This window comes from Nyctereutes procyonoides, unplaced genomic scaffold (assembly GCF_905146905.1).
Source record: "Nyctereutes procyonoides isolate TBG_1078 unplaced genomic scaffold, NYPRO_anot_genome, whole genome shotgun sequence".
Classification (NCBI taxonomy): Eukaryota; Metazoa; Chordata; class Mammalia; order Carnivora; family Canidae; genus Nyctereutes; species Nyctereutes procyonoides.
Genome location: NW_026575045.1, coordinates 2,175,573 through 2,187,587, shown reverse-complemented (window position 1 = coordinate 2,187,587; position 12,015 = coordinate 2,175,573). Strand labels below are relative to the sequence as shown.

Genomic DNA, 12,015 nt, shown 5'->3' with positions numbered 1-12,015 from the left:
GCACAACAGTAACTTATTCTTTCTTAGTTGGTGGCCAGAAGCTCAGCATCAGTTTCACTGGGTTGAAATCAAAGAAGGTATGACCCTGCTCCCTCTGGAGATGGAGATTCTAGAAGGGAATCCATTTGCTGCCTCTTCCAGCCTCTGGTGGCTACATCACTCTGATCTCTACCTCTGTTTACACATCACCTTTTCCTCTTCCCTGTAACAAATCTCCCTTCCCATTCTCTTAAAAAGACATTGGTAATGGCATTTATGGCCCACGTAAATAATCAAGGATAATCTCTCAATCTCAATATCCTTAACTTAATACATCTGCAAAGATCCTTTTTCCAAATAAGGTAACATTTACTATTTTCAGCAATTAGAATATGAGATCTTGGGACCACCATTCAGCCCACTACACATACCAAGCAATGCTACTAGAGTCAGAAAAAACCCAAACTTCTAGAAATAAGTAAAAGAAAGGTTGGTGTGATTAATTAATGGTGGTATTTTCTTTATGCTTCCTTCTGACAAAATTAGAAAACCATCGAAACTTGCAGAACTGGTATCAGTGGCATGGAAGAAAATCTCAGTGACAACAGAGAACTCTTCTAAGGAATGTTCATAATGGCCCAGAGAACACAATTGGGTAGTTAATCACTAGATATTAGCAATTCAAAGTGGGAAGTGATTCAGAAGGGCTAGACTCTGAACATGAAGAAGTTTTAGAAAACTCTTAATATGATAGATTAATTACAGAAATGGTCCCTAATCTCCACCCTTTGCTGATCCACACTACGCAGTGACTTTGCAGCTTCTCCCAAGCAAGAGATAGAATCTAATTCCCCATTCTTTGAATCCAGGATGTCCTATGACCAGCATTAGCCAATTGAACACAGGTGAAGTGATGCTATCTAGATCGCAGAGGCCTTGTTTCCATTTCCTCCCCAGTCACCATAAGAGCAAGTACAAACTGGCCTACTGGGTGATGAGAGACATGTGGTTCAGTCACTCTCATCACTCTAGTCAATAAAATAGCCAACCAGGCACTAGACATGTAAGTGAGGCCATCCTTAACCAGCTAGTTCACAGATAAATTGCCATCCAGCCACAGATAAATGAGTGCATTCTATGATCACACCAGGGTCCAGGCCAGCAGAACTGTCCAAGTGACTTGCAGATTCTGAAAGATAATGAATGTTTGTCATTTTAATTCATTGGGTTCTGGCATGGTTTATTATATGATAAAAACTAATACATCATGGGTAGAAAATCACCAGATTTTAATGACAGAATGAATAAGTATTTTGGAATGAATCAGACTCTGAATGTAAATAATATTTTTTGGAATATTTTAATGAACTTATTTTACTTATAATTTCTTTTCTTTGTATCCTTAATGGTGACATAATAAAAATATACTTACTAAGAAGTCTAAAAGAGATCTTTAAATAGTATAAAATAAAACTTGAATTGGATAAAGCATCATGTCATGATTTTATTAGAGATATTTCTTTTTTAGGGTTATAACCATCTTTAATTTCTTTTATCTTGTGGACTCTCCTATGTTCAAAGCAGAAACCCATTTCAGTTTAAATTCAATAATTCTATGCTCAGCTTTCTACCACTTATCCACTATATAACTTCTGGTGATTTACTTCCTCTTTCTGTTGCTGTACATGAAAAGTGAGGATGTGATATCTCGTGGTTAGGGTTGTTTTAAAGATAAAGTGTGATAGTGCATATAGATGTGGTCTGTGTAATGCAAATAGATAAAAAATATTAGGAAAGCTGAATCTATGCTAATTAGCATATTTCTAAATATATGCAATTATAACATTTTATTAGCTAAAGAATGATGGTGATTTTTTTCAATACATTTTTTTGATTCCATAAAATAGATCATTTGGGTTATGTGAATATATCTTTTCTTATCCCCACTCTTTCTCACAACATGGACACAATAAGGCCTGTGAACATGACCTCTTCCCCATCACATGTTGCTCACTGCTGGCATAGCAGAATAAAAACAGGTGGTCCATATGCAGACATCCCAGCCCTCATGCATTAGATTACACTTGTAGCAAACAGATTTGAGATTCTTGTCTCACCTAGAGCCTCCCTCTCAAAAAATCTGCTTTAGCCAGCAGTCAACCTATCCATCCATCCCCAGTCAACCATAGCTGATGGGGCGAGAGGCACACATTTGACCTGGAGAATTTAATCAGAGCTTCTAACAAGTCCATAGTGGTCCCTGTCTTGAGAATTCAAATTAAGACATGCTGAGATTGAAATTTTGGAGAGTGGAAGTCTGTACCTGAACATACACATAATATTGGGCTGTAGTCAGAAACCAAACAAATCAACTACATATGAAAGAAAAAGTTCAGGAGAAGTAGAAAGCAAGCCAGCACAGAAAATTAGAGGAGAAGATGCAGAAGACTGGCACAAAAAGCATAGCTAAAGTTCGAGAGAGAAAGAGGGCGTTTCACTTCAGACTTCAGTTTCCCCGTAGACTTTCCCTACTGTTTATTTTCTCCCTGGAGATGTCAGCCAGATTCCTTGGACTTTCTTAACAATGCCTCATTCCCCTTTTTATTTGAGCCAGTTTGGAGTGATTTTTTGTTCCTCATAACCAAATGACCCCTGCTGGGTTGAAAAATTCTCATGGGTTTAGAGATCACTTGGATTTCTCTTTAGTCCTTGGTGGGGAGAAAAAGAAAGCTTGTTAAGAAAAAAAAAATGGTGAAGGGAGGAGCTATTGAGTGGGTGACAGACACCAGAAAGTAAGAGATTAGGGAGCAGCAGAAGGTGGTGGTATTCACATCAAGTGCAGAAGAAAAAAAAGAAAAGAATTCTAATATGATTCATTAATGAAAGACCCCGAGAAACAAGCAGAACAGTTCAGATGTGACTACTCCCCAGTGATGGTAAGAATGTTGAAGGGAGATCCACAGTTTTTTTGAAAGACATGATACTTGATAGACACCCTTTCCTGGGCTTCAGTCATAAAAAAAAAAAATCCATATGTGATGAGGACAATGTTTCAGGTTAATTTCCCTTTGATGGAATTGATGATGATTTTTTTCATTGTAGATTTATTTTTATTATAGAGTAGGTGTTCATCATCAAACTCTAAAATTAAGATTAGATAATATATTTGAATCAGTCTGTGGTGATAGCAATGTAACATGAACTTATGAAGTACACAGAGGCATCTCTTAAGAAGCTTATTATTAAGCTTTTTGCATTCATTCACTCCTCTTCAAGCACTTGCTATGTGTCTATCACTGTGTCAGGTGCTGAGGAAATCAAGGTGAACCAGCCAGACATCGTTGCCCCTGCCCTCACTGAATTAGAGTAAACAGACACAATTAGATAAATAGGGAAGTGAAAGAGAATAAGAATTACCTGCTATTAATAAAGTGACAAATGCCAAAGTATAGAATTTCAAGCAAGATTGGTGGTGCAGGTCTCATTGGAGAAAGAGGAGACCTGAATATAACTTGTTTTAATTACATTTGATATAACTTGAAGCGATTAGATTATCGCAAGAATTTAATATTGTTTGCCATTGGCTTGATAACTATTTAGGGTAAATGCATATCATTCTCTTAGGCACTTTGATAACTTAATGACCAGAAGAAGGGGAGAAGAGAGGAAGAAAACCAATATTAATTAGTGTCTAACATGTACAAGACATTGTGTTACCAAAGAAGTCATTATTATACTCATTTTACAGACGGAAGAATGAAGGTCTAATGCTCAAGCATTCCAAAGCTCTTTCCATTACATCATTCACTGGATGTAGATCTAACCGTGTTTGTAAAAGGCAACGAAGTATTTCCTTATCTCCAACTGAAATAATTTTAAATGTTAAGGTGCTGTGAACATTTTATTCTTATAAAGTGTCTTTTATTATTTCCACTATTCAAAGCACCTTTTCAGCTAATGATTCTGACCTAACGACGGTATAAATTCATAACTAATAATGTCATCTTCTACTGGAAAGGGAAAAACCGATTTCATCTGAGTGTCGGGGGAGGGCAGCTGAAACATGCCACCCCCAGACGATGCCCCCTAGTCCCATTTGTGCTCTTTTTTTCAAATACGCACCGAGACCTCAACCTAAGAGTCCAGTTTCAGTTTAGGCACAGCAACAGCCCCACTGTCCATGTCTTTGCCCGAGCTTCCCTCGCCACGGCTTCAGGGCGCCAACGATTACAATTCATTCTAGATTTCAGCATTCAAGGAGGCTTCGGGCACCGGGCACGACGCTGGGTTCTGGGGACGGGGATGGTGCAGTCGCCTTGAGAAGCCTGGTCCCCGCGAAGTTCTAAACGCCGGTTCCCTCCGCGCTTTCCACCTCTTTCTCCTCCGTCTGCCCAGGGAGGGGATTTAACGCCGGGTCCCCGGGGCGGGTCCTCTTTCCGAGGACCTGCAGGAGGGGGCGCCTGTGGAGCCCGCCGGGATGCGAGGAGCAAGGGCACGTGGAGCCCGGCCTCCGGGGGACGCCAGCCGCCCTCCCAACGGGGCAGCACGCAGGCTTCCCGGGCCACGGCCACCACTTGGAGGGAAGGGTGCCAGGGTAGGAAAGGAGGTTCTGCAAGCCCACTGGTGGGCCTGCCCTCGTGGCCGTGCCGGGTCGTAGCCCTGGCGCCCTCCCGGGTGGCCTCTGCGCGGGCCCGCTCGCCCTCGGGCGGGGCAGCGTGGGGGGCGGTGCCCGGAAAAGGCCGCGACTCCAGAGGTGGTCGAGGCGGGGCTGGGAGCTCGCAGCCTCCTTCCTTCTCCTCCCGCCTACGCCCATCAGCTGCGGAGCAGAAAGGCCGCCAAACCCGCCGTCCCGTACTCCGCCTCTGGGCCCCGGTTCCTGCCGGTCCGCCAGCCGCACCCCGCGGTCACCCTGCGCTCACCAGCACCCTCGACGCCCCTGCACCCCAACCCAGGCCTACGGCCCGTGGGCCCGACGCACAGGGTCCCCACTCAGAGCCAACCCACCTTCTCCTACTGGGGTGAAGGGGTAATCTTTGCTGGGACCCTCTGCGCAAGTGGAGGGTGGCAGGGGGCGTGAGTCCGCGGCCCAGTTTTTTTCCCCCTTAGGGTTCACAAGGGAGCCTACAGCAGCAGGGCCCTAATCCATCCGGTCTATAACTCGTCGTCTGACGCCTGAAATACGTCTCAAGGACGCAAGATGAGCGCAGACTTCGTTGCACTAGGGCCACACAAACCTTTTATTTTCTAAGGAGGAGTAACGATTTCCTGACTGGCATTTAAGCATTAGGGATACACTGCCTGCCGTCGTGGAGTGAGTAGAAAGGTAAATGAAACTGGAGCCCAGGAAGTGCAGCCTCTTAAGAAAAAATTTCCCAAATATTTTCTTTCTCTCTGTATTCACTTCTTTTGCTTCTCTGAGACAGATCCCCAAACAGTGATTCTCAAAGTGTGGTTCCTGGACCGGCAGCATCAACTTCCCTTGGGAAATTGTTAGAAACTCTGGAGGCCAGCCCCAGATCTCTTGAATCTGGAAGTGGGGTGGACGATGAAGCCTGACAGTGGACTCCCACCGGCCATCTAGGTAATTCTGGATGGCACACACGGAAGAACCACTGGCTTACCAGTCTCCTCAGGCAGTATTTCCCACTGATCACCAAATGTAACCAGAGGTAGCAGATCTTGTTTACCACTTTTTTTTTTTTTTTTAGAAAGAAGTCTCTGATTTGACAGTAGAAAAACCTGTAGAAGCACAATGAATTGCTTGTAAGAAGTCATGCAAGCAATCAGAAAGAGAGAGAGAGAGAAGTGGGACTTCCCCAGCTACAGTCCGGTTTTAATATCTGTCTACCCTCCTGAGGATTTGCAGACACGTTTATCTTCCAAGCTTCTACAATCTGTTTTGGTTGTTCCCCTGGTTCTTTTTGAAAGCACCTTCTAAGATAGTTTTCATAATTAAGAGGCCACAGACAGGACACTAGCTACCCCTCACCCCAACTGACAAGCAGCAAAGGAAGTCGCCATTCTTTCTCCAGCTGCCGCATTCCTCCTTTTCAAATCAAGGTATACCAGGAACCTGGACTGGACAAAGGTAGGATGGCTTTCCCAGAACAACAGACACTGGAAAGTAGGGTGTGGTAGGTATGGGAGTGCTAGGGATCTGGCTGGCCTAAGAGAAGGGCCTATTCGGAAGTGTTTAGACTGTGGATATGTGTATGAGATGTTTGGGGCCATTGCATTGCCACATCCCTGGAGCTAGTGGAAGCCATAACCAGTCACTCCCAAAGTGTTGCCTGCTCCTTTCAATGAACAACTATGGGATCCCAAGTACACCCCTGCCTGGTGGTATTGGCAGGCCTTCCTGATAGTAAGACCCCAGTGTAGTCCTTCTGGTTGCTGATCTCAGGTCTGAATTCTGGGTTCTAGATTTTTGAGAAATAGTCCCATTGATAGAAAGCTCTAGACAAATTTGGAGAACACTGTGGAGAGGTAAAGGCATGAGGGAGAGAGAGAGAGAGAGAGAGAGAGAGTTTGTAACCTTCAGCATTGCGTCAAAGAAAGGTATCTTGTTCAGGCAATAGAAAGACCATCACCTGGAGGCTCCTTGGTGGCTCAGTGGGTTAAAAGTCTGCCTTTGGCTCAGGTCATGTTCCCAGGGTCCTGGAATGAGTCCCACATGGGGCTTCCTGCTCAGTGAGGAGGAGCCTGCTTCTCCTCTCCCCCCCCCCCCATGCTCTCTCTCAAATAAAATCTTAAAAAGAAAAAAAGAAAGACCATCACCTGTTCATTATGAACACACACCCTTTGAGCTTCCTGCCTGAGACACTTTCAGATCCTGTCAAGCACTGGCAGCTCATCTCTGGCTATTTAGTAAAAGTAACTGATATTTGCACAGATCTTTTCTTTTACAAAGTAATTACATAAATACAATCTCATTTGCTTCCCACTACGGTTTTGTGTGGCAAGAGTGTATGAATATGATATGAATGAATGCATGATTAATTCATTAATTAACATATGATAATTAATAATATGATTATTTTAATGCTTATCCCCATTTTCAGAGATGAGAAAACTGAGGATCCGGGCTCTTTCAGGGAAAAGCTAGAGGCAGAGCTAGGGTTTAACTGACATGTTCCCCATTTTATAGGCTCAGGGCTCACGCTGAAAGCAAAGGCTTCAAATTATAGGAAGGAGGCATAAGACTTAAAAAAAATGCGTTAGCAGTTTGGGGTTTACAGGATGAGCAAGCAGAAATTTCTTCTCTGGGGGCCACCTGAGTCAAGTGCTCAGAATTTTGAACATTTGGTTTATAGGAACGTGAAGGGGAGCTTGGAAATTTTGCCAAACGGGAAATGCAAACCACTGAATCACTCTGGGACTCATCTCTGACTTAGAGTCTGAATTGTGGAGCCGGCGGGGGTGGGGGGCACTAGCCCTGCGGTTGAAGTGACCCAACACGGGAATTTGGGGGAAGGTGGAGGTGGTCAGAGCTTGAAATGGGCCCCTAAAGGTCAAGTGGGGGTTGGGGGAATGGCAGCAAAGCCAGAGGAGACGTCCTCTGACGTCCAAATGACAGGCGGCCAGGTTAGGAGTCAGCGACATTACCAACCCTCAGAGAATGGAGAATTGCACTTGGTATCGTGGGAGCCTTCCCTGGCAGAGAATCAGCCCGGCACAGCGTTCACCTGTCGGGGCCAGGGTCGCCGGCTCCGTCCTAGAAGGCCAGGCCGAGGGTTCCACCCTCTAAGCAGACTTGGGCTTGGTTGGAGATGCTAGAGATGGCGAGAGGTGGAACGTGGAGCTATTACCCCAGGTACCAAACTGAGCCGAGAAAAAGAGGGGGGGGAAAAAAGAAAAGAAAAGAAAAGAAAGCAAATGAAGCGGAAGTTTGAGGGCCTTCTGCGAGGAATAACAGTATAAATAACCGAAGACGTCTTGTAAACACTCCGGTCATAACCCCGAACATTAAACAGCCGCGGTGGCATCTGGCGCATCGGCCGCTGCGGGCTGCGCTGGGGCAGCGAGTGAACCCGGTTCCAGGCTCCCCGGCCTCGCCTCTCTGTTTATCTCAACTTAATCTTCTCCACCGAGCTGTTCCACGGCACGGAAGATGTTTAAATTAAAACCCAGCCCGCCGGAAGTCGTGGCGGGGAGCTGAAGGCGCTGGCTAACTGTAATCGCTAGGCAGGCGTGAGCGGTGTCAGCAGCCATTCATTAAGTACTAGGAAGAACTAATGCGTGTTGCAGCGCTTCTAGAGGTTTGGAATTTACACCTTTCATAGCTCCCATTAGTTTGGCAAAATGGGTTGTTTGGGTCCATCTCTGTGCCTAGAAAGCTTAAAAAAAAAAAAAAAAAGCAACGTGGAATATACCTGCCTGCTCAGGTCATCAGTTAAACCTCGGAATACACGAAAATCGAATTTTCCTTTTCTGGTGTGTTTTCCCCTTGAATCGTGTAACTGTTAGTAACCGCGATCCTGCCCTTTTTTTGAGTTCACAGTTATATTATTTCTGATTGTCTCCAAAGTAACCTGTAAACCTGAGACCAGAGTTTCTATTTGAAGTTTCAGTGCAAAATGTGATCCGCACCTTCACAGTGGAAATTGTGTTTGATCTTTTTCATCTCTAGACGTTTGGATTGAGGTTCAAAAGAACCACTTTCATTATCAAGCTTCCCCATACTCTCCTGCTTTTCTATTCTGTATATATATATTTTATATATATATACATATATATATATATATTAAAAAGCACACCAGTTTCAGGGCTTTTAGCAATATAAAGAAAGATTTATTTTCGAAAGTAGCAAAACTTGTTTGAAAAAAATATATCTTTAAGTGAATTACTTTATAAATGTGACTATCAAAGTCAGTTATTCTATGAACTACATTTTACAACATATGGTACAAAAGATACACATTGATAGGCTCTTATTATCTATTTATATATTTATAATTACATATTGCACTTGGACCAGCAAGGCTCGCAGAGTCATTCACCGCAGAAGTTAATAAAGTTAAATAGATGGGAATCTTTGTAAGTACAGTTGATCTCCTCAGGTTTGGAAACGAATCTCCTCGTCGCTGTAAAGTGTTCTCGCGGGGGGTGGGGGAGAGGGGGGCAGGGAGAGGAACGTTGCGCGGGGGAAGCAGAGACAGAGAGCAAGGGAGGGCAGGGGTCGCCTTCCCGGGCGGGGCCCGCTACCCCCCCGGGAGCGCGCCTTTCCCAGACTCGCACCTCCAAGGTCAGGACGCTGTGGTTCCACATAAGCGGCTCGCGGTCACCACTTCTTTCAGGTCACTCTCGGGTTTCCCGGCCACCATAAAGGGCCACGTCTGCAGGAGAGAAGAGGGTGGAGGCGGTAAGTGGTAAGTGGCCTTGGAGGCAGGGTGGTGGTGCGCTCCGAGCCCGAGACCCGAGGAGAGGGCGGGGGGTGGGGGTGGGGGTGGGGGGCGGTCAGGCAGCCAGTTGGAGGGACCCACTATCTATCTCTCTGCAATTTGCTGGGTGTCCTAGGGCGCCCCGTGGATGAATAAAGAAAAAGCTCCGTTGGTGCTAAGTCACAGCTCCGGGTGGCGGAGCAAAGGGGTTCATCCTACGTTGTAAGAGAAACCCAAGAGAGGAGGCCCCTGGAAAGCTCACAGTGCCCGCGGCCGTGGCATCACGCGGAGGCAGCTGAGCCGAAGCAGGGAAGCCAAGAAGGACCTCGTGCCGGGTGGACACCCGGTTGGAGGCGAAGCGACTTTCGGGGCCCTCTTCTGAGGCCCTGGCTAGATTTCCCGGCCCTCTCGCTTTCATCCCCGTCTATTTTTCTCCTGCCAACTTTCATTTCCTCCCTGACAAACACGGGCTTTGACCACAGTTTCTAAATTTTAATCGCTGGCTCTTAAGGGTGTGTGTGTGTGTGTGGGGGGGTAATGCTAATAAAAGAATATACACGCATATTTTAAGATCATCTTCCTACTGGGCTCTTCCCTTCTCCGAGGTGTTTTATACTAAAGCTGTCTTAAATTTCTTGATTCGAAGATGAACGCAGCAGCAACTGTAAATGAAGTAATTGCTTTCATTTTAGTTCCAGATTTTAATAAACAATTTGCTCATTTTTTCGAAAAAGGAGAGACTTCTAACTTAAGAGGGAAAAACATTTACTAGGGCAAAACGTGGCTTTGCATCCCCTCCCCCCAATTCCTGAAACCCATCTGAGTGAGAAGACAATTCAAAGCTTCAAACCTCTCCTTCCAGTGCTGGCCGATAAGACGACTTTTAAGAGGAAAAAATCTCTCATTCTTATCATATATAAACAAAGGTGCTAGTAAGTCGTGCTTGTTGTTTTTCTCTGGAGTCTGGAATTCTTAAAATCAAATCAAGTAAAAAAGGAAGTAAACCGTACTTCTTATGTAGCAGAATACATGTGAGAGAAAATCAGCCTCCATGAGAATTACTTTTTAAAACAAAATTCAAAAGACAGGCTGAATGGGCATTACGTTTTAAGATAAAACGTAACACATTTTTAAATCTTCGATGAGAGTGACCTTACATTATATTTTAATATCACTTACCACACTAATATTTGTGAGAATTTAGTGATTCTTGCTGATATTTGCTAGAACTTCTGGGATTTAAAAATGTTAACCTGCCCATAAGAGCAGCGCAGAATATTCAAGCAGCGGGGGGACTTCCAGGACACCTATGGGGGCGTGAATTTGTCTATATCTAACGGTCCTAAATAGGCCTGGGAAAGAAACAGAGTGGGGTGTTTTTATGTACAAAAACGGGAGGGGGGAGATCGAATTCTCCTTCCCCTAAAAGAAGAGCGGGATTACTAGAAGGCTCCCCGGGCGCTCAGCAGCTTGCCGGACGGCGCCGGCGCGGGCTCGGCGGACCCCTCCTCTTTGCCAGCTCCGTGCACTTGCAAGCTCTCCAGGGGGCTGCCACGTCCAGCGGCGGCGTACATCACGCGCGCTCGGCGGCCCGCGGCGCGGGGGGCGCGGGCCCTCCCGCCGGGGTCCCCAGGGGCGCTCGGACGGCCGCCGCGGTGCCCGCGGACTTACCAGGTTGACCGGGTGAATGTAGCCGTTCTCGTACTTGTCGTTAGCCAGGATCTGCCTCAAGTGCGCGATGTAGCTGGACGCCAGCCTGAGCGTGTCCAGCTTGGAGAGCTTGGTGTCCGGGGGCACCCAGGGCAGGGTGGTCTTGAGCCTGGAGAAGGCCTTGCTCAGCACCCGCATCCGGGCCCGCTCGCGCGCGTTGGCCGCGTTGCGCTGGACCTGCTTCCCCTCCTGGCTGACGCCGCTCAAGGGGCTCTTCTTGGTGGGCGCTTTCCTCCTCTTGCCCAGGCCTCCGCGGCCCTTCTGGGGTGACCCCGCCTCGCAGTTGGAGCTCTCCTCGGTGCTCTCGTTGGAAGTCACAAACTCTTTGCTCGAGTCCATTTTCAGCCCGTCACAGTCCAGCATCTCCACCTCTTGAAGATCCTCCACATCGCTGAGGGAGCCAGTGGACATGTTTGGGGGAGAGAGTGGGGGGGGGGGGAGGCGAAAGAGCGCGCGCGCGCGAGCGAGCCCCTAGCCAGCGGGCCCGGGACGGGGGTGCGGGGCGGCCACCTCCGGGCGGGGATTGGAGCGGGGGCTCTGGTTGAGCCTCACAGCCCTTCGCCCTTGGCGAGGTTGCGAGAAGGCACCGCGAGGGCTTCTTCGGGGAGGAACTCGGCTCTGCTTCCCCACCTCCGGAGTCGTGGCCGCAGGGGAGTGTGAGGGAGCGCAGAGGAATTTGGTGGACACTAGGAATTTATCTGCGGAGTAGAGAGGCGGACCCTCGTAGGCCGGGGGAGGGGCCTGCTAGGCCCCGGCGGACTCCTAGACCCTCTCGCTAGCGCTAGCGAGGGAGGCTCTCACGCACTGACCCTGATTTCCAACTTGTAAATCGACTCAACTGCAACTCGCGCCTACCAGTTACCTTCTGCCACTTGAGCCAAGGAAGAGCGCGCCCCACCCACGGCCCCTCTCCAGGGCCATCTCCTGAGGCCGCTTTTCCTCTTAA

At 47.1% G+C, this 12,015-nt stretch overlaps 1 protein-coding gene across 1 annotated transcript; it reads right to left on the bottom strand.

Moving 5' to 3' along the window:
• Positions 1-8,756: 8,756 nt before the first annotated feature.
• On the bottom strand, positions 8,757-11,724 carry TCF21 (transcription factor 21). Its single transcript, XM_055324716.1, has 2 exons — positions 11,031-11,724; positions 8,757-9,314 (listed from the first exon to the last, which is right to left on the bottom strand). The coding sequence occupies exons 1-2, from the start codon at positions 11,478-11,480 to the stop codon at positions 9,225-9,227; spliced, it is 540 nt and encodes a 179-aa protein (XP_055180691.1). The 5' UTR covers positions 11,481-11,724; the 3' UTR covers positions 8,757-9,224.
• Between the last annotated feature and the right edge of the window lie 291 nt (positions 11,725-12,015).

Excerpts from the sequence above, each read along its gene's own strand:
- TCF21 (XM_055324716.1), bottom strand. The coding sequence starts at position 11,480 with ATGTCCACTGGCTCCCTCAGCGATGTGGAGGATCTTCAAGAGGTGGAG. Across the intron at positions 9,315-11,030 it reads ACATTCACCCGGTCAACCTG|ACGTGGCCCTTTATGGTGGC; the intron begins GTAAGTCCGCGG and ends TCTCTCCTGCAG.